Source organism: Clarias gariepinus, chromosome 9, assembly GCF_024256425.1.
Source record: "Clarias gariepinus isolate MV-2021 ecotype Netherlands chromosome 9, CGAR_prim_01v2, whole genome shotgun sequence".
Taxonomy (NCBI): Eukaryota; Metazoa; Chordata; class Actinopteri; order Siluriformes; family Clariidae; genus Clarias; species Clarias gariepinus.
The window spans coordinates 16575351-16597955 of NC_071108.1; the positions used below are offsets into that span (position 1 = coordinate 16575351).

Sequence of the window (22605 nt, forward strand, 5' to 3'; positions counted from 1 at the left end):
TAAACATAATACAGAGTCTAACGTAAGCAGGCTAATAACCAGTTTAATTAATTCTGGAATACGTGTTTGCCTTTTATTGCTGTTTAGCACCAGTCATTAGAAGAAATTTATTGTACTAATTAAATTTGAAGAGAAAAAAGAAACGACAAATGCAACAGTAAATCAAATAAAGCAACACCACGCGAGCATGTATTTTACACTCACAATGCAAGACAGGCGACATTGAATCACAGACTGTCCACAATGCAACACTGCTGTGTGACTGAAGTATTTAGGTGAGCGGTCCTGTTCAGTCGCAAAGGCAGGCTGCTTGTCCAATCGCTTCCCCCAATAGGCGGTCCTAATCGCGCTGGTTCACACGGCCATCCCTCCCCATCCGGGCTCCGCTCGCCTCTCTGGCTTATCACCGCTTCCTTATCGCCGAACCCGGGACACACACACACACACACACACAGAGAGAGCTCGCGCTGACCGCCGTGTCATTCGGACCGGTACCGCTGTTTTAGCCGAGGCGCTCGGAGAGGCATGGCCACCGCGCTGTAATGCCGCGCTGCTGTCTTCTTCTTCTCTCGCAGGCTCATTCATCCTCAACATCAACAGCAGTGCAGTGCTATGGATCCGTAAGCTAAGCCGCGTCCCCTCATCATATACACATACTACAGCAGGATCCGCAGCCCCTCTCCAGTACCACAGAGCTCTTCATCACCAGATCAGAGCCGCAAGGCGTCGCGTCGACCGGAGGAGGCGAGCTGGAATTATGAAGGTACGTTCGGTTTGTGACGGAGCGTCGCATTTCTTTGGCCATATGCTTTAGTGCACTTGCAGCCTTTTCATTTCCACCCCTTTGCACGACACGTCATGCCCACTACCCGCTACGCTTACAACTTCCATTATGCGAAATATTACACTGGCATTGGCGTGTTCGTCTGCTCAAATATGATGTTTGTTTTGTGTCAAACGCGTAACACATCACACGGTATGTTCAGGTCTGAGGCAACAATGTCGCGGTGAGCTTCTCAGAAACGAGCTCCAGGGTCCATCAGCAACAGTACGCGCCCGAGTAGATGCTAAAGCTTCAAATGATGTAGAAGGGCTTCCACATTTTGTCTAAACCCGTCCTGACAGTTTCCAAAGAGAGAGAGAGAGAGAGAGAGATGGAGCATTTCAGTGCACTCACTCATGTAGCACATTTTTTTTTCCTGTTGCCTCATTTCCAATGACTTTAATTGACTAAGCCTGGATAATTAAGTGCATGATTAGCTGCAAATTTATTATCAGATGTAGGCCTCCCTGTACACTGATCCCTGGAGTCCCCTGTAGTTTTGTCTGCGTGTAAATAATCATATTATTAATCTCTAACTAGATCCAAGCATTAAACTCTCTGTTCATGATAATACCCCGGAGTGTTCTCACTCAGGTGTGCATGTGACCTGGAGGAGTCCAAGCATTTCCTGTATCAGTAATCCTAGCCCAGGCCAATTGATCTGACCTGACATATTTTTTCTGATTCCATGCAGTAAAACAGTCATAAATAAATAAATAAAATCATGTGAGTACTGAAAAAGTGACAAATTTTATCTTGTGACATTTCTCATAACTCATGCAACGAAAGCTTTAAGAGATTTGGTTACTGTTTGGGTTATAGGTCCATAGTCTAAGTTTTGATATCGGTGTCGTGTATGTTTATGTAAATATGAATTTTGAATACGTGGCATATTGGGTAGGTTAGTGTTCTTTGGATGGCGAAGCAGATTTCTGGCAGTACATCGCTTCAGTAAACAGGACAGATAATATTTCAGGAGGGGTCATTTGTAACTGTTGAGTCAGCATCCACTGAAACACCCGTTATACACACTTACACATTTAGATGTTTACACCAGACACGTGTCAGCAGGATGCCGCATGTTTCTCTCTCTCTCTTTCTCTTTCTCTTTGTGTGTTGCTGTCTCTCTTTTTCTACGTTTTTCACCCTTTTTGTTCCTTTTCTTTTTCACTCATATCCTTTACTCCTCTTCGCCAATCTCTTCCCCTTTCGATTTCCCCCTTTATTTCACTCACTTCCTCGCATTGAGACGTCACCTTTACTCTTCTTCTCCATCCTCTCATCTCTCACCCTCTTCAAAATACTTTCCTCCACTCTTCTTTACTCTCCTCTCTTCTACTCTTCTTTTATGCTCGATTCAACCCTACCAGTCATAAAACTCAACAGCATGAAGGTTAAAAGGCACAAGGCCAATGGTGTCATTATGCAAACTGCAGGTGTTGGTCGGAAGTATTTATATGAAAATGTGTGCAGGTACCATGAAGATGTGTTGCTACAAAACTGTCTCGGTTTGTTTAAGTGTGTATGTAGGAATTTGAACAAAGAGCAACAGAATACCACAAACAAGTTGTTGTAAGAGGATTTTCATTTGAAATTAGCTTAATTTAAGAGCAGATGTGTTGTAAATAAAGTGATACAATCTCTTCTTTTATATCAGGGCATTTAGGGGAAGCCCGGGAAGACGTTAACCCCCAGTCCAGATGAGAGTGGTAACAAGTATTCATACAGTAAAAAAATACGAAACTGCTTTTGCCCCCTTTATTAACAGAGAAGCCTTTGGTGCTGATGTGGGGGAAAAGTGAAAATAGCTTCTGGCTCTCTAGCCCTCAGAATGCTTTAATGATTCTGTGTAGAATGCCAAGCTGTGCTAGCTCAACCGCTTCACACACTAGTAAGCCGCAGTGCGTTGCTGCAGAGTGTTTTTAAAATGTGTCTTTAAGCAGTGTATAATATTGATGAGAGCAGAAGCAACTTTCTGAAGAAAAGGCTGTGCCGTTTTATCTCATAGTAATTTGCTGTGTCAAAACAAAAAGGAATCAAACTGGGCTTCGCACAAGAGTATAAATAGCACATTGTGAAAAAAAAATTAAATGTCATCATATTAGTAGTAGTAATAGAATACTATTTTTAAATAGTACTATTTTGTAAGCATACTATTTCGTTTAATATACTCATCTATTGTTTTGTCAGGGAGAAAAAAAACATGGAAAAAATCATCTCCCGAGATGTTTAGAATCATAGTACTTCCTATAGTGGGGCTGTCAGGAAAACCAAGAGCTGTTCTTGCCACAGGTTTGTGGATCCAGTGCCTTTTGCAAAAAACTTTCCTCAGTACTTCCTGATATTCTGTCCTCCCGCTGGCATGGTGCCTCCCGGATCTAAAGTTTTCAATTAAATCCATGCTCAATTGGAGCTCATCTATCACATCATTGGAGGGACCCTGCACGATTGATCTCCCTCCTGCGTTTTATCTCCTGCGGACCTCACAGCTCCAGGCTAATGAGGACTAGTGCAGGAGCTTTACAGCCGAACAAGCTATTGATGCAAGCAGGGATATCAGAGTGTTCTATGCTGTATAAATTTATACTGTCCCAAAGTACTCGGGCAAATGCTAGGCAAAGTAATTCATCTTTCCTCCACCGTTCTCTTTAGTGCATATATGGGAATAGTACAAAGTGTAAACCAAGATAAATAAAAAATTTTTTTTACTTATACAGTATATATTATACAGTATATTTCCTATATAATTACTACTTTTTTCTTTTTTTGAAGGTTTTATCTACTCTAGCACATGTTCAGTCATTTATATACTGTATTATATGGCATTATATATAGACATTATATATAAAATTTTTGTGGAAAATTGTTTTTGAGTAGGCCAATACAGATGTACTCCTCTGCTTGTTGGTGTAATATCCTCCACTTTCTCTGGAAAATAGAGCTAGGCAATATAGGCTTTCCTATCAATTGAATTTTTGTAAAAAATCTTTTACAAAAACCATCCCCTCTGTGAACTCACCATCCCCCTCACCATCCACTTCAGATTAATAATGCTGTGTATTAGGTAAAATTTGTCATGAAAATGAAATATTAAAACTCTCTGTATGATTATGATCATGTACGAACTAAAAATAACTGCGGTTAGCCAATCAGAATTAATAAAATATTATAAAGCACTGCTCACAAGCTCATGCAAGTAATTTTTTACGCTATTTGCATTTTCGTAATGGCCAAGAGAACAGTTCAAGCACAGCTTTTGACATATTTTAAAATGAAGAGAACTCAAGGTATGATACATAGGCAAAAAACCCTCTCAGCAGAGACACGATGAAAACGAAGGATTCAGTTAAATGCAGGCGTTATCAAAATTACTGACATCCTTTATGCAATTTGCGTACTTTTATTCTTAATTTACAGAAGATGTTTTGTTTTTTCATTAGACTTTGATAATTAATAATACTTATTTGATAATGTGTGTGTGTGTGTGTGTGTGTGTGTGATTGTGTGTGAGAGAGAGAGAGAGAGAGAGAGAGACTAATGTGTAGTCATACAAAACTACAGTACTATTAAATAAAATTATATCATTACTAATGTTTATGTAGATTTTTATTCTACTCTTATAATCCTCTCTAGATGAAAGCCATGGAAAGGATCAAAAGATAGTTTTGACAATTGCATATTTAAATGCATGTTTTGTTTTGATGGCTCCAAGTTAATTTAATTAAACTTATAGTATGTTAATTCTTGAAAATGTGACATATTTTGCAATCATTTTGTATGATTACATGTAGTTGTAGTTTCCCCTTGCCAAAAGAAACTTGACCACACCATCCCTCTTAAAATATCTTTTACAATTTGCAACATGCAATATACATATAATAATTATTATTATTTTATTTAAGCAAAAACAATATAGTCAAACATGAAAAACATAGTAGTCAAAATGCAAACTTAATTTCACTAACAGGTTTTTTTTGTTATTTTAGAAAAACTGTATTTGAAAAAAAATGTATGTATTGTTAAAAAAATGTATGTAGTACAACATACATACAGTATCTCTTTTTGGAATTGATAAGGTGCAAACCTTCCACAGTCTTTACAAGTTCTGGTTATTTTGTATAATAAAGAAATGTAACAAAATATGAGGGTGCAAGCTGCAGACTTAAATTACTTTTCATAAAATCTTGAATTAGTGGTTATAAAATTGAGAGTTAGTCGTTGGAGGGAAATGCTTTTTCAAAAATCAGATCATGATCATATATATATATATATATATATATATATATATATATATATAGTGTGTGTCTGTACATATGTATATATTCCAGATCTCAGAATGCATAGGAGGAAACAGGGTGAAACTGAGGACACGGTTTTATCTCATACCGCATATACAGATATAGCACAGAATTTTTTCCAGAAGGAAGCTTTCAGATTTTCTGTAGCCCATTGGCAGGATACATTTGCGAAACATGTGAAAGATCTATTTCTGATATCCCATGAGACTAAAGAAAGTTATCTCTCCGCAGACGTGTTGTGTGTGTGTGTGTGTGTGTGTGTGTGTGGCCATATTTTTATATCTTTTGGAGACCAAGTGTCCTCCAAGTATAGTAGATTTTTGTTTTTAACAAAATCTGCATCTAATAATAAAGAACATGTTTTTTTATTTTTTTGTAATTACTAAGGATTATGTCTGGGGTGATGTTCAGATGTAGCTATATCATGAATTAGCTGCATTATTAACTATACCAGTAGAAGGTTCTCAGAAGGACAATAAGCACTGTACTGGACATTATTTCTCATTACAGGAGGTAGGACACTTTTTCGGTTTTCCTGTTTTGAGGAACATGAGTCTGTAATGTCCTTGACTGTTACATACTGTAGGTGTGAATACAAAGCGACTGAGTGGACTTTGATACGCTGTACGAATTGCTTTACACCTGTGTTTGCTTTTGATTATTAATCGTTTTTGTATATTTTAGCTGACCCTCCTGTCCACTGGAATGAAAATGGTAACCTGTTGTTTTGTTTTTGAGACTTCCTGCAGTTTCTAAATCCACTTGTGCTTTCTCAATAAATGAATATTGAGAAAGCTCCAGGTGATCTGCAGCAGTGTTATAGCCTCAGTGAGCTCATGTTGTGTAGTTACCCCCCACCTCCACCACCACCACTACACACACACACACACACACACACACACACACATACACACTCACACACAGACACTCACTCACACACACACACACACACACACAAATACACACACACACCTCCACCTCGCAGCTCCCTATTCCCTCCAGTGCTTATCAGCGAAAGTAGTCTTACTTAATGCCTGCCCTTTGCTCTGCAGTGAAACTGTCATAAAATGTGTTTGCACGGACCACATGCATTACTGTATGAGTTGTACACAAGTATGCTTTACACAAGGGCTTTACACTTTTTTCGATGAGTGTTTTTCTGATTTATTTACCAAGCAATTTATTAATTTTGTTAACATTGGCCACCCTTTAGAAGTCCCGTTAAAGAAAACCAGATTTTTGTTGTTAGAGAAGTCTGATCACTGATCTGTGGGAGAGGTAATGACCCCTAATGTAGGAGCGTCTTTAGCTCATCTTCAAGAAGCCACATGCTTCTGTAAACCTGTCATCTGTGTAGTTTGGCATTTTGTATTTAAAATTGTATGGGTCTAATATCACTATACAATTGTTAACACCTGAAATAGCCTTTTGCATTTTTTATGAACTCTGGGAAGTCGTGTTTGCAGATTCAGTCACCCCCCCTTGTGTGTTTTGACCATCTGTTTGCTTATTTTGTTTCAATTTAGAGACTCAGCCTTATGTATTCAGCCTGCAGACTGCCATAGGGAAGCAAAACTCCTTGCTGAATAAGATTTATGAGTAAATGCAGGAGGAAAGCTTATTTCCCTTGTAAACTTTTAAAGAATTCGGAACTATGCACCACTGATTTCACTGTTTGCATGATAGCTTTTGGCTTTAACTCCTGTCAAGGTCAAGAAAGTATATATTTAACTGCACAGTGTGAATAAAAGCCTAAAAGAGCACCACTGTTCAGGTTTTTTTTTTTTTTTTTAAGTTAGATCACTTGAAGTGTTCCCAGCTGTGATTTTGGTCAATGTTTTTAAAAACTAATCTAAATATAGTTTAAGTGCTGTTGCACTAAATGCACACAATGCACTAAAATGTCTGGAAAATAAAGTTAGCAAAATAGGTGGCATTTCACTGCATTTATCTTATCTTATTTAATTGTATTTAATTTTTTTTTTTTAATTTTTGTTTTGTGACTACAGGTAGTACAACTACCCTAATACAATAACAAATTAAACTGTGCATATGTACGAGTGGTTTCTAACCGTGGTCCTGGAGGACCTCCTGCCCAGCACATTTCAGTGTTTTCTCAGCTTCTGGCACACTCATTAACTAATCAGCTAATTAGAAGCCTTTTCTGAATAGATGTGGGTATAGTAGAGCAGGGAAAACACCAGGGCAGGGCGTCCTCCAGGAATTTGGTCTGGACCCGCAGGTGTACACCATTTCTGAAATCTACTAGGTTCCATAAAGAAAAAAGATTATACAGTCACAATGCAAAAATTTAACTCTTCGCAACTGAATATAGCTTGATAATGGTGTAACTGCTATTTTTTTTTAGATACTTTTAAATCAAATATAAGATGAGAGTTTTTAGATGTTTTTATTAAGTTCAAGCGTAACATTGTTCAGTCTATAAATATGTACATGCATAAAACATACTATTTGAAATATTGCTTTATTTTAATTGGAGAATAGGAGATACTAGATAGAACTGACTATATTTAAAATAAAGTACCAGTGGAAAGTTTGGGCACCAAGTTTTGAATTATTTTCTACATTCTAGAACAGTACTGGAGATTTCAAAACTATGAAATAACACATACTTTATGGCATTCGGTATTTAAGTAACAACAACATCAACAATAGTAAGTTGGTATTATATAAGATACAAAGGTCCGCTGTTCCGGAATATTTCTTGCAAGAATATTATTGTCAAGTGCATTTCCAAAACTCAAAAGAGTTAGAGTTACTAGCCTCAAACATTAACAGTATCTCAGATTAGAGCTGTTGTGAAGGCTTTACAGGACACAAGTAACAGATACACAGACACTTCATTGTAGACAGAAAAACAATCAGAAAACACGGACTTAGAAAGTGTGTCCAGACATTTGACAGGTAGGGTATATTTACATGCTAAGATGCCATTTTGCACTACAGCACATTAAAGTTCACCATATATATATATATATATATATATATATATATATATATATATATATATATATAATCACAAAACAGATGAGATTTAGAAAATCATTGCAAAATAATATTCATATATATATATACACTCAGTGGATTTCTTGCTAGTAAAGACAATACAAGCTTAAGTTAAAAATATTACCTTTTCAGTGTGACTAAATTTAAAAAAACAAGCTTACCAAGCAATAACTTTAATATACTGTAGTAACACAGCTTTAGGCTCTACACCTGAGATTTAGTATTTTTGCAAAATCAATAAACAAGAGGCATTGCTGCCTTGCTCAGAAATAACCTGTGCTTTATTGTGTGTGTGTGTTGTCCTGTTTTTAAATGTGTACACACAATAGAATCCCATGTGACCGTCCAAAATGATCAAAAAGGTAGTTTTCATAATTGGCCTTCTTGAAAAAATTAGAATCATGGCATTTAGGTTTAGGGGCCCTATTTTTCCAGACAGATGCATAACTTGGATATATCAGCTGAGCATGTTGCTAATTAAATTGCATAGATTATAGATGATAATTACTTAGTGAATTACTTTTGTTTTGTTCTAAACCAACCATTTACATGCATTTATGTGGGTGGAAATGGAAATAAGTGGAATGTGGACCATCACATGGTGAGGCACCTTCTTAGTGCAGACATTGCACTGATTGTCCATTACCCTACTGCAACATAACGCGACCCCACTTTTGCAATTGTTCCGCTCTTCCCTAGGTCAATGCTTCTGCTTTTCAAATACTGTACCAACAATAACTTTTAAGGTACACGCAACAAGGCCATGGTTATACGCATTATATTTGTGCCAGACAAATATGGCATATGCAAGATAAGAAGACAATTAAAAGGTTTTACCATTTAGAAAATACTTTTATTTACGGGATTAATCCCCAAAAACTCACATGTTTAAATCTCTCTACTTTCAGCGTTGGTGCCATGTCTAAAGCTACAGTCAAGAAGCTTCACTGGCGTTCTAAAGTTCAGGAGAGCTTCGTTCCTCTGGGTGGAGCCTCGGGGGAGTTGGGTGTGGCCATTGGAGGTGGTGCGGACTATGGCGAGTTCCCATTCGTCACAGCAGCACCTGGAGGAGGAGCCACAGTGGGTGACATCATCCTGGAGATTGGAGGCACTCCTGTCTTGGGCATGACCCTGGGTGATGTCAGAGGAGTTCTGAACTCGTGTCCTCATCCCATCCGCATCAAAACTGTTTCACCAGGTAAAAGCAGTACAGCTCATTCATTTATTACAAAGAATTTTGATTAGCTGAGTAGATTAGCAGAATATATTGGCATGTCACCCTGCTTCTGCTCATTCCTCTGCAGGTAGCAGATTCCTGAAATGTTGCAAAATGTACCCTTAAAATCTCTTGACTGCATTTTCCATGCATATGATTATATATATATATATATATATATATATATATATATATATATACACTCACCTAAAGAATTATTAGGAAGACCATACTAATACAGTGTTTGACCCCTTTCGCCTTCAGAACTGCCTTAATTCTACATGGCGTTGATTCAACAAGGTGTTGAAAGCATTCTTTAGAAATGTTGGCCCGTATTGATAGGATAGCATCTTGCAGTTGATGGAGATTTGTGGGATGCACATCCAGGGCACGAAGCTCCCGTTTCACCACATCCCAAAGATGCTCTATTGGGTTGAGATCTGGTGACTGTGGGGCCATTTTAGTACAGTGAACTCATTGTCATGTTCAAGAAACCAATTTGAAATGATTCGAGCTTTGTGACATGGTGCATTATTCTGCTGGAAGTAGCCATCAGAGGATGGGTACATGGAGGTCATAAAGGGATGGACATGGTCAGAAACAATGCTCAGGTAGCCCGTGGCATTTAAACGATGCCCAATTGGCACTAAGAGGCCTAAATTCTGACTCTACCATTTAAATGTCTCAACAGAAATCGAGACTCATCAGACCAGGCAACATTTTTCCAGTCTCCAACTGTGCAATTTCGGTGAGCTTGTGCAAATTGTAGCCTCTTTTTCCCATTTATAGTGGAGATGGGTGGTACCTGGTGGGGTCTTCTGCTGTTGTAGCCCATCCGCCTCAAGGTTGTGCGTGTTGTGGCTTCACAAATGCTTTGCTGCATACCTCGGTTGTAACGAGTGGTTATTTCAGTCAAAGTTGCTCTTCTATCAGCTTGAATCAGTTGGCCCATTCTCCTCCGACCTCTAGCATCAGCAAGGCATTTTTTCGCCCACAGGACTGCTGCATACTGGATGTTTTTCTCTTTTCACACCATTCTTTGTAAACCCTAGAAATGGTTGTGAATGAAAATCCAAGTAACTGAGCAAATTGTGAAATTGAGACCGGCCCATCTGGCACCAACAACCATGCCACGCTCAAAATTGCTTAAATCACCTTTCTTTCCCATTCTGACATTCAGTTTGGAGTTCAGGAGATTGTCTTGACCAGGACCACACCCCTAAATGCATTGAAGCAACTGCCATGTGATTGGTTGATTAGATAATTGCATTAATGAGAAATTGAACAGGTGTTTCTAATAATATATATATATATATATATATATATATATATATATATATATATATATGTGTGTGTGTGTGTGTGTGTATTTGTGTCGATTAGAATCGTGGTAAAAGAATGAGCAGTGTCTGCCATATTTTCACCTTGCTTCATTCTCTCAATTATGTTCATTTTTGTATCGTTATTGCTTCTTGCCTCTTAGCATACCAGAGGAAGCACACTGCATTCCGAAAGTTCAACAGTTGAATGTTCGTATATAGGGAATTTACTGTATGTGTTATATGTATGTATGAAAGTAGTAAACTTCACTGAGTTGGGAGTTGACCCGAAAGTACAAGTAGGCTATTCTACGGGCTCTTCTCTGGTTATGATGTGTACTTTGAAACCTTGTCCTCATTTCATGAAAGATATGATATAAAAAGCACATACTGATCCATATTAGTACATCAGGCACTAATGACAATCTCCAGTCTACTACCCAGTAACTGCTGATACACATCTCCGTTCATTCAAGGTCCTTCCTTAATTTCCAAGTTCCCATAAATAGATATATTAACACAGTCATATGTAAAAATTTGTGTCTCCTCTTTTAATTTATTTATGTGTGTGTTAAAACATACTAAAATTATTTGATCATAGCAGTCCTTAGTATTGGACAAATAGAACCTCAGACAGATAACAACATATAACCTTTTTCACCATGCCATTATTTTTTCACCAAAAATGAAACCGAAGGGACAAATTTTGGGGGCACTACCAAGTCCCCCCTTAATTTTTTACATGGAATTTGAGAGGGTAAGTTGCAGCCAGGTGCTGCTAATTATAAGTCCTTGATAAATTGATCAGCAGGTGTGTAAACCTCTATAAAATTTTTGGGACTTTGCTGGTCTGCATCATTCAGGTGAGTGTAAACACAATGTAAAGAGGGAAAGACATAAACAATGGTCTTAGAGAAGCAATTGTTGCGGCAGATCAATCTGGAAGTTATAAAATTATAACTTATATAAATTTATAAAATTGTTCACAAACAATTTGGAATTCAATGTTCTACAGTTCAATTCAATTCAATTCAATTTTATTTATATAGCGCTTTTAACAATGGTCATTGTCCCAAAGCAGCTTCACAAAAAAAAAAAATTAAAGATTTTTTTTTTTAAGAAAAGAAAAGAAAAGACAATATTTGGAAGTGTGTATGTGTGAGAAAAATGTGTCTAGATAATAATTAAATGAATGAATGATGAATGAAATGTCTTTGATGAGCAAGCCAAGGGTGACGGCGACAGTGGCAAGGAAAAACTCCCTGAGATGGCAATAGGAAGAAACCTTGAGAGGAACCAGACTCAACAGGGAACCCATCCTCATCTGGGTGATAACAGAGAGAAATAACATCAAGTGTGTTGTGCAGGTGAAAGTTCAATATATCAGAAGTTGTGTAGATTCAGTTCAGCAGTAGGTGCAGAGGGCAGATGGGGTCAGTTCACTGGAAGCACAGGAGCAGGATGTGTAGCTCCAGCCATCATAAAGCAGAATCTAGCTGGAGCAGGTCCTTCTCAAGATGCCTTAGAAACCTCGCAGGGTTGGCCTTTGTCTACTGAAGCTGGCACAATCTCCAGATGTCTCAGGATGGGTAGAAAAATACAGAAAAGATGGAGAGAATTAGCGTAGTTGCCATTCAGGATAGGTGTACTGGAGTATGAGGTTATGGGATGAGTTACGCGTATGCCAGATTAAAGAGATGCGTCTTGAGCCTACTTTTGAATTGGAAAACCGTGTCTGCTTCCCGAACAGTGTCTGGAAGGCTATTCCAAAGCTTTGGAGCCAAATATGAAAATGCCCTGCCCCCTTTTGTAGATTTTAAAATTCTGGGAATTACCAGAAGTCCGGAGTTTTGTGATCTTAAGGGACGTGGTGGATTATAGCGTATCAAAAGACTGGTTAGGTATGAGGGAGCTAAACCATTTAAAGCCTTGTATGTAAGTAGTACTATTTTGTAATTAATTCTAAATTAAACAGGTAGCCAGTGCAGGGATGATAATATAGGTGTTATATGATAATATTTTCTGGATCTAGTGAGAACCCTGGCGGCTGCATTTTGGACTAACTGTAGCTTGTTTATTGAGGATGCAGGACAACCACCTAGTAATGCATTACAATAGTCCAGTCTGGAGGTCATGAAAGATTACAGTAAGAAAGATTATTCGGTTTGTTTGAGAAAGCCTCTTCTCTCTAAAAAGAAAGTGGAAGCAGGACTAAGGTTTGTAAAACTGCATCTGAACAAAGCACAAAACTTTTTGAACATTGTCCAATGGGCAGATGAGACCAAAGTGGAGTTGTTTGGCGTTAATGCCCACTGCCATGTTTGGGTTAAACAGAAACACCTCATATGCACTGTCAAGCAAGGTGGTGGAGGGGTGATGATTTGAGCTTATTAACGCAATCACAGGGCCTGGTAACTTTTAGTCAACAGGAGGACCACGAGGCCATCTGTCTGACAGCTAAAGCTTGATTGAAATTAGATCATGCTAAAGATTTGCAATGATCTAAAGCACAGATCAGTAAATATATACCACAGGGTAGGAAGAAAAATCAAGGTTTTAAAAAATCCAGACCTCAACCCAATTCAAATGCTGTGGTGGGACCTTAAGAGAGCTGTCCATAAGTGAATTTCCAAAAACCACAAAGAAATTAAGCAATGTTGTAAAGAAGAATAGGCCGAGATTTTTCCAAAACCATGTAAGAGTCTAATAAAGTCATACAGGAAAATATTTTTTTAAGGTATTACTGATAAAGGTGGACCTGCGCTGGTGGCTCAGTGGTAGGTGTTTCGCCTGCCATGCGGAAAGCCCGGGTTCGATTCCCAACCAGGGCCCAAACCCCAGCCACTGGATGCAGTGCCGGTCACAAGCCCGGATAAAATGGAAGGGTTGTGTCAGGAAGGGCATCCGGCGTAAAACCTGTGCCAAGTTGTTGTGCGGACCGGGTATTCCGCTGTGGCGACCCCTTTGCCGGGAGCAGCCGAAAGACCAACAACAACAACTGATAAAGGTGGACCTACAAGCTATTGAATCATGGGAGGCCTTTGTATTGCCACATAAATAAATAATAGCATGGTAAAAGAAGTTATATATTGTTCATCCAAGGTTGTACTGTTTTTGCCTGAAACTGAGAGTGGCTACGATCAGGGGCTTTTTATTATATTTTTACACAAATAAAAGCATAGGTACTACATTTTGAACATGACTGTATGTCTTTTCTAATAAGAGGAACAGACTTGTATAATTGTAGAGGAACTGACCTAAGATACACCACTTAAGGACTACTCTACTCTAGCACACTAGAACATTTGTTTGCACAAAGTTAAACTGTAAAGTTTTTTTTCCCCCTGGACAGTTTGTGGCTAAGTTTAGCCATGTTCTTCCTTATTTCTTTATTATCCCTGATGATGCACTTGACTGTCACTTGTTTAAGTAGATGTGAAAGGAACACTCCATTACTTAACCTTTACTGAGCTCCCAACTCACCCTGGCAGAAGTGATCACTGTCAGTGGAAAAGAGCAATCAGACGCACAAACGGCTCATACGGGAGGGTTTGGATCCATCTGCTCATTATATAGAAGGGGCTGTTGTTTAAACTCACAAAGCACTTTTAAAAAAAATGAACAGATGGGAGGGCAAAACTGCTTTGCCCCACAATTCACAATAGACCTTTAGACTTTTGCTGGCTTCTTGATTATTTTTACTGTGAATAGGGAAAGGTATTGTTTAAATTGGCATGGTTTGAAGGGAAAGAAAATCAATGAAATAGTAGGAATACTAGGAAACTGGCAAATGCTAAGTTATTACTTAGTATGTGTGGGATTCAAACAGCTATATTATTGGGTTGATTGTTGTTTGTGTTTAAGTGGTTTCACTTGACTATTCGATTCAATCCCCGGCCAAGTTGGATTCCTGCCTCTGTGTGCATGGAGTTTGCATGTTCTGCCCGTGGTTGCTGGGTTTCCTCTGCATACTCTGAGTTCTTCCCACAGTCCAAAGACATGCAGATTAGTATGATATAATGAGAACAGTATGTGTGTGCCCAGCAATGGATTGGTATCCTGTCCTAGGTGTACCTCGTGCCCTATGTCTCCTGGGAACAGGCATTTTATATAGCAATTCAGTATAAATAATAATTTTAAAAACTGGGTAAAAGCCTTTGTTCCTTTGCTCCTCTGAACCAGACAATCAAGCAGTGCTTGAGAGATCCAGTGCCTGGTAGTTGTAATTTGAAAAAGTTAAATTTGTTTTACAATAAACTGGCATTGGTTCCACTATTTGCACTGGAACAGAGATTCAGGCAGCAATTCTGAAATTTAACTGAACTTACAATGTGGTTTGAGTTACTGAAGTCTTTGGTGATGATTATAACAGTCTACTTTTTCCTAGGTTCCACTCTGTGTAAAGACCTCAGATTATATTTAAGCAAGTGCTTTACACCTGGATCCATGGACAGCCAACTGCAGCAGGTCATACGGGAGAACCTTTACCTACGTGCTGTGCCCTGTGAGTGGAACTCACACATTTACACATCCATTTATTTTATAGATGACATGTACACAAATACAGTATGTATGCATATGAATACACCAGTTACAGGGTTCCACAAAACCTTAGTGTTTTGTCCCAATTTAGCCTCTAGTACAAGATCCACCTCTATACTAATGGAGTCTGGCATGTTAAATATACTGTATGTTTAAATCCATTAATTTTTTTTTTTAGAACATACAATTCCTAAAATATCCTATTGGGATTAATAAAGTACTCCATCCATCCATCCATTCATCCATCCATCCATCCATCTTACTGGTGTGCTGTGTAATTCAGGTCCTGCAGTATGTCTCTGGTTTAACAAATGTTAAAACCACTAAGCTACAATAGGGTGATGGTTGTTTTAGGGTTGGGGATTATTGAAGATTTTTCTATTGGAATATCATAAAACCTTTATTTGCTGCAGTATAATGGCATAAGGTTTTGGTAAATTATATCACAATATCCCTTTCAGAAATATTAATGGCAATTGAATAACTATTACCTTAAATTACAGTATTATGTGAGATAACATGTTTGAGAGCCATGGCTATGGTCTATGGTCTAAGTTAATACAGTTAGTCCCTGACTTCCAACTATTTGAGTTACGAATTTACGCAGATGCGAACATCCGCAGATGCGAACATCCGCAGATGCGTTTCCACTTCTGGTTTAATCACGGAAGTAGCTTAGGTGTGTTGTAAAAAAAAAGACACTGCAGTGCACCAGATACCAATATTTACAATTATATACAATATTTTTAGTGTGCAAGTGAATGTATAAAATGTCTAAAGTCCGGTATATTGTACAGTATGTGTGTGCGTGTGATGGAGAAGGAAAAATGAGTCAGCTTTACTGGTTTCACTGATAAAAGAAAATGGCTGTTCTGTAAAGCTGTCCTGGTGGTGAATAATCACATTACTCACAGTCCAATATAGTGTAAAACAGTCCAATACAGTGTAAAACAGCTCTAAGACAAAATGGCGTCCGGGTTTTCCCCTTTCGATTTAAAGGCGCAGAGACAACACTGTTATATTTGTGTGAGATTAATTTCCTTAGGCACGATTACAGTTTTTGGCTACATGATGTCAGTTTGGGAAAAGGGGACAGATTTTAGTCAAATGAATTTGTATGTTTTAAATTGTATATTCGTTTCATAGGCATATAAGACTTACTTTGTCTAAATTAAGAACAAATCGGACTTATGAATGTGCTCCCGGAGAGAAACTTGTTCGCAAGTCGGGGACTATCTGTACATGTACTGTATGTAAACCAGGACTACAGTTTTTGATTTTGTTTCTAAGATAACAGAAACAAAGAAAATAAATAAAAAAAATGAAAGAACATTTCATTTGAATCCATTTTTTAAAACTATAGTTAGTTAGTATATATATATATATATATATATATATATATATATATATAGTTAGTATATATATATATATATATATATATAGTTAGTATATATATATATATATAATAAAATAAAAAATAATAAAAAATGAAAGAACATTTCATTTGAATCCATTTTTTAAAACTATAGTTAGTTAGTATATATATATATATATATATATATATATATATATAGTTAGTATATATATATATATATATAGTTAGTATATATATATATATATATATATATATATATATATATATATATAAAATCCATTTTTTAAAACTATATATATACTGTATATATATATATATATATATATATATATATATATATATATATATAGTGTATACTGTGAGTTCAGTAATATGCAGAAAATACACTAACACACCTTTCTTTAGCGCACAACTAGAACCAAAAGTGCATTAGAGGCTTCTCCCCTTACAGTAGGTTGCCTTTACTCTTGTCAATCATTGTGCAGTATGACACGCCCAGATAGTTTTGTACAGACAAGGCAATTACATACAAAGGTCAACTTACTGATAAACAACAAATACTACATCTGCTAAATAAGTCTTATAATGTCAAATGCTGAGTGTCACAAAGCACAAAGAGGCACAAAAATGCTGAAAAATACAAAGGAAAAGAAAGCGAGCAGAATGTCTGCAATAACTGCTGATTAAATAATTTCATAGGTACTGTAGCTTTTACACGAGTACTATTTCGAATGCTTCACATTAAATTTCACTATTCAAGCAGGTCCTTTATATAGTTTGTAGAGGGCTGATTCAGAAGCATCAATAACATGAAAATGCCATACATAAAATGCAAGTTCATTTTAAATCATTTATTACAAAAAATACACTTTTTGTGTTCATTCAAGTCCCTTTTAGGGTACAAGTGTCATTCTTTCTACAGTTGTTTTTAGAATTCACAGCATTTGTACAAAATTTTTTACTACATCATAAAAGTATGTCCATTTAATGTCACATCCATAAAGTAGATAAAGTGCTTTATATATTCAGGATGTAAATGATTATATGAATTTCGATTTAGGCCGCAGACATTAGATTATAATATAATATAATTATATAATTATAATATAATTAAACAATATCACATGGGAGGGAGTGCAGTTGTATTGGGTATCAAGCATTGTCAAACAATGTGCTCGTGTACAACAGTTCCACAAACAACATTTATTATCAACAGATTGTACCATGACTGGCAGAGCTGGCAACCAACAGTTAGTGTAAATGACACAAGTGAAACTAGTTTTAAATTCTTATAGGTACTACAGTATGTAGCCAAGAGGTAAGGAGAATAAACCATAGAGGTGGTGGACTGTCCAGTAAATCTTGGAATTGTCTTTTTTATAAATCCACTTATTCTGCTTTAGAATATTAGCGCTGTTAACTTCCAGTAAATTCTTAAACGGAAATCTAGTGCACTAAGCTGTAGAGTCATTTCAACAAAACACCAACTAGTGCCCTTGGTTAGGGGTTACAGAGCGATTTGGAATTCAGTCTTGGGATAGATGCTAGTTAGCTTTTTAGCTCAGCTTAGGCACAGAGGCATTTTAGAATGACATGGAAGCAATTATTAAGTAGACAAAGTCATAATGTCATAATGTTACCAGATGTGTTTTCTTGCTAAAATGCATCTCTCACTGGTTTAAAATGTTCATTTTGGCAAGTAACCATACAATATAGTTAAATGTCCCAGTGGTGTTACCGTCCATTATCTCTACTCCTGGAATGCCTTCCATCTAATCAGATAGCTTGGTCATAACTAACTGTTGTATAAAGCAAATTAATTAGTTCATACAAAGCTTGTCCATGCTCCGAGGCTTTTTGTTTACCAATATTTATAACACTGGAACTACCCTATAATGAAGTCATAATTAGGAAAAAATTTAAATTTTAATTAGTGTGAAGGATCTATTTCTTGTTGTTGTTGCCAGGAGCATTACATCTTTTGTTGCTCATGTTTCTATCTAATAGCTGAGCCTATAGCTGAGCCCATTCTTCTTCTTCTTCTTCTTCTTTTTTAGTCACATTACAGCACAATTTTTTTTCCTTTTTTCCACAAATTTCAATTAGGAGTCTGGGGTCAGAGCACAAGGTCAGCCAAGATATAGCGCTTCTTTACCAGACAGGGTTAAGGGCTTTTCTTGAGGGCTCAATTGTGGCAGCTTGTTGGTACTGAGGCTTAAACCCCTGACGGTCCAATCAGCCTTAACCAGCTGAGCTGCCACTATAATACAGTACATTTAACCTCAGTTAAAAAATTTATTTTGATTATCGTATGTACATGATGCAGGTACCACCAGGCAGCCACGGGACGGAGAGATCTCTGGAGTAGACTACAACTTCGTCTCAATTGAGGAGTTCTTCTCTCTGGAGGAGTCAGGAGCGTTGCTTGAGAGCGGCAAGTTCAAAGGTCAGAAGCAATGCATGTACTGTCCACATTTTTTAACGTACCCATTTGTACAAATTAACATTCTAAAATGGCTGTACATTGCACGAACCATAACATCCCATATAGCTGTTTATCATGCAAAGAGAGTTTTTAATAAACAGCTGAATGACTTTAGGCGAAGGAAATATTTAATGCTTGAGCGTGCTGTAATTATGTAAACAAAACTTGCTAAAATACTATTTTTGTTTAAAAGACTATTATTATTAGTCAGTACCTTTTGTACATTACCAAGTGCCATGCTGACTAATATTGGCTGTTTCGTGTTATTTGCAGATTTAAAAGACAGTATTAGTAATCTGCTACACTCCTATAAAAGCTCAATAATTCTTCTTGTTTTGTCTAGCATTCGAAAGCAGCCAAACCTTGAACATAAGAAAAATGTTTTTAAATGTTTTAGGATTCCACACACTGACTTTAGAGCTTCCCCTTAAAAGAAATCCTTGCTTGAGTTAACATTTTCTTTTTTTTTTTTTAAATGCACCAGTTTCAAAAATGTACAGTACATCAAAAAGATGATTTCTATTTGTAGTTATATATTGCAGTATGCAAAGTTTCTTGAAAACAAAGACATTTTGAACAGAAGTCTTTTATATGCTACGCAAGCAAAATGCATCCCAAACAAAATCTTCAAACTGAGATGTGCTTTCAGAGATTTCTTTATACTGCTAATGCAGCATTTTTGATTCCTTATATCTGATTCCTTATACTGTATCTTCAATACTTTACCATGTCTTCCTTATTTTTATATTTTATTTTATTAATTGTCACGAACTAACCGGAATGATTAGAAGAATTAGCACACTTAGCGGTTAGCCCTTTGTAGCGTGGATGGTAAACCCAAATGCGGAAGCGAGCGAATAGGCAGGATAACCACACGATTTAGTCTAAGGACTCTCACAGGAGCAAGGGAAAAACGGTAGTCCCTGATGAGCTCGGGGTCGAGGATAAACCGGGTTGGAATTCAAGATCGCTCTTTGGGACCGTAGCCTTCCCAGTCGACCAGGTAATGGGTGCCTAGGCCCCTAGGTCGCGAATCAAGGATCCGCGTACGGTGTAAGCAGGGCCACCGACAATGATTCGGGAAGAAGGAGCAGGGGGGGAGGGTGGAATCATGGGAGATGTGATAAAGGGCTTTAGCTATGAGGTGTGGAACACTGGATGGACTCGGAACACAACAGGCAGCTGGAGCCGGTAGGTGACAGGGTTTATCCTGTGTGTGATGCGATATGGGCCGATTAATCTACTGTAGGTGAAAGTTTTCTTGACTCGGTATGAAGGTGAAGATTTTTAGTTGAGAGCCATACCTTGTCACCTACGTAGAACAATCGTCCCGGAGGGTGTCGACAGTGATGTTGGGTGGTGTAGCGGGCGTTGGCCTGTTGGATGGCGTGGTTGGCTTGGCGCCACAGCCGTCGATACAGGCAGACCAACCCTTGGGCCGACGGTACATCAACCTCCGGCTCCTGATGTTGGAACGTGCAGGGTTGGAAACTGTGGCATACTTCAAATGGGCTTAGGTTCGTGGCAGACGAGGTGTGGAGGTTAAGTGATAGCTCTGCTCAGATGAGGCAGCGGGCCCAGGAGTGCTGGCGATCGACAACGAAGCATCTCAGGTAGCGCTCCAGTTGTTCGTTGGTCCACTCCGTCTGACCGTTAGTTTGGGGATGATGTCCAGAGGATAGGCGGCAGGTTGAGTCGATCAGGCGGCAGAAGGCCTTCCAGAACCGGGCAGTGAACTAGGGGCCCCTGTCCGACACGATGTCCTTCGGGAACCCATGCAGATGGACTACATGTTGTAATATCAGCTCGGCTATTTGTTTGGCTGACGGCAAACTAATCGACGATGGTCAGTTGGATTGTGGCACGTAGAGTCGTCCAGGCGGCACACCTGCCGGTTCGGTTTCTTCTCCCTGTGCCTGGCAAACTCTTGTTTCCAAATCCCAGTGGAGTGGTGTGAGGATTTTTGAAGTGGGTAGGACAAGCGCGGGGTCTGCCCGGGGGACGTCTTCCTCGTGTTGTCATGAGAGGGCGTCTGCCTTGGTGTTCTTGGACCCCGGGCAGTAAGAAAGGTGGAAATTATAATATTCAAAAAATTATGCCCATCGCGCCTGTCTGGGGTTGAGCTGTTTTATGTTCCAGATAGTGATGAGGTTTTGGTGATCGGTCCAGACGATGAACAGCTGCCTGGTGCGCTGGAGCCAGTGACGCCATTCCTCCAAAGCCCACTTTATGGCCAGCAATTTGCGGTCCCCTACCCCGTATCGCTGCTGAGTGGGATCAAATTTTTTGGAAAAGAAACTACATGGGTGTAGTTTCTGGTCTGGACCTCGTTGGGAGAGAATGGCCCCGGCACCCACATCCGAGGCATCCACCTCCACAACGAATGGTTGACTTCTTCTGCATCTGGATGAAGGAGGATGAGTGCGGTGGTGAATCGGTGACAACGTTCGTGAAAAGCGGTGATGGCATCAGGGTTAAGGGTGAAGTGAGATGAAGGTCAGGTCAGGGCAGTTAAAGGTGCTGCAACCGTACTGTAGTCCCAAATAAAGCAACGATAGAAGTTTGCAAACCCGAGAAATCGTTGAAGCTGCTTGAGAGTCTTGGGTAGGGGCCAAAGACACACAGCTTCAAGTTTCTGCTGGTCCATGGCCACACCCTGGGACGAGATGACAAAACCCAGGAACGTGGTGTAGCGCTCGTGAAAAGCCTCCAACCTACAATACAGCTGATGGGCGAGCAATCTCTTCAGAACCTTTTTTCTTGAAGAAGAAAAACCCTGCGGTGGCGGGCGAGGCTACATACTCCTCCATCGCCTGCGTCTCTGTGGTGAATAAGTAGTATAGGTGGCCGCGTAGGGGGGGGGAACGGCACCCGGCTGAAAATCTATAGCCAGGCCATAGGGGCGGTGAGGAGGTAGGTGTGAGGCGCGCTTCTTACAAAAGACTTCAGCCAGGTCTTGATAGGCGGCGGGGATGGCGTTGGTGTCGAGGTCGGGGGCCTCGGACTCCCTTGAACGTCCCAGCCGGTCCCCGCAGGCAAAGTTCGGTGCAGGTCAGCCCCCAGTGTAAGATCCGATTTTGTGTCCATGAGATGAGAGGGTCGTGCTGAAGTGACCAAGGGTGTCCGAGGATGATGGAAGGAAATGAAATGGAGGTAAGGTAAAACCGAACTTGCTCTTGGTGTTGGTTTATGATGAGAGTGACAGGTTGGGTTTAAGTGGTGATGGGACTGGCGGAGAGGGGGCGACCGGCGACAGATGTAATCCGAACGGGCTGGGATAACGCCTCGATTTTTACCCCCACTTCTTTGGCAAGGTAGAGTTAATGAAGTTACCTGCGGCACCGGAATCGATGAAAGCGGTACTTCGGACCCATTTGTGGCCAAATTGGAGGGTCATCTTAACCGTGAGATGGCGTTGGCGATCGTAGTGGACAGTTGAAGATGGCCCGGTGAGAAGGAGGAGGCGTTTCCCAGACGGATGGGACAGATCGCTCGGTGGTGCGCCGCGGACCCACAATAT

The 22605-nt window shown here is 39.1% G+C and overlaps 1 protein-coding gene across 3 annotated transcripts in view; it reads left to right on the forward strand.

The window, feature by feature from the left end:
• The first annotated feature begins 455 nt into the window (after positions 1–455).
• Positions 456–22605, forward strand: part of magixa (MAGI family member, X-linked a) — a 62733-nt gene continuing 40583 nt past the window's right edge. For all 3 annotated transcript variants that reach the window (XM_053504686.1, XM_053504687.1, XM_053504688.1), the window contains exons 1-4: positions 456–763; positions 9057–9346; positions 15071–15187; positions 18927–19046. In XM_053504686.1, the coding sequence (XP_053360661.1) occupies positions 9067–9346; positions 15071–15187; positions 18927–19046 (517 nt within the window). In that variant the 5' untranslated portion in view covers positions 456–763; positions 9057–9066. The remainder of the gene's footprint in view (positions 764–9056; positions 9347–15070; positions 15188–18926; positions 19047–22605) is intronic.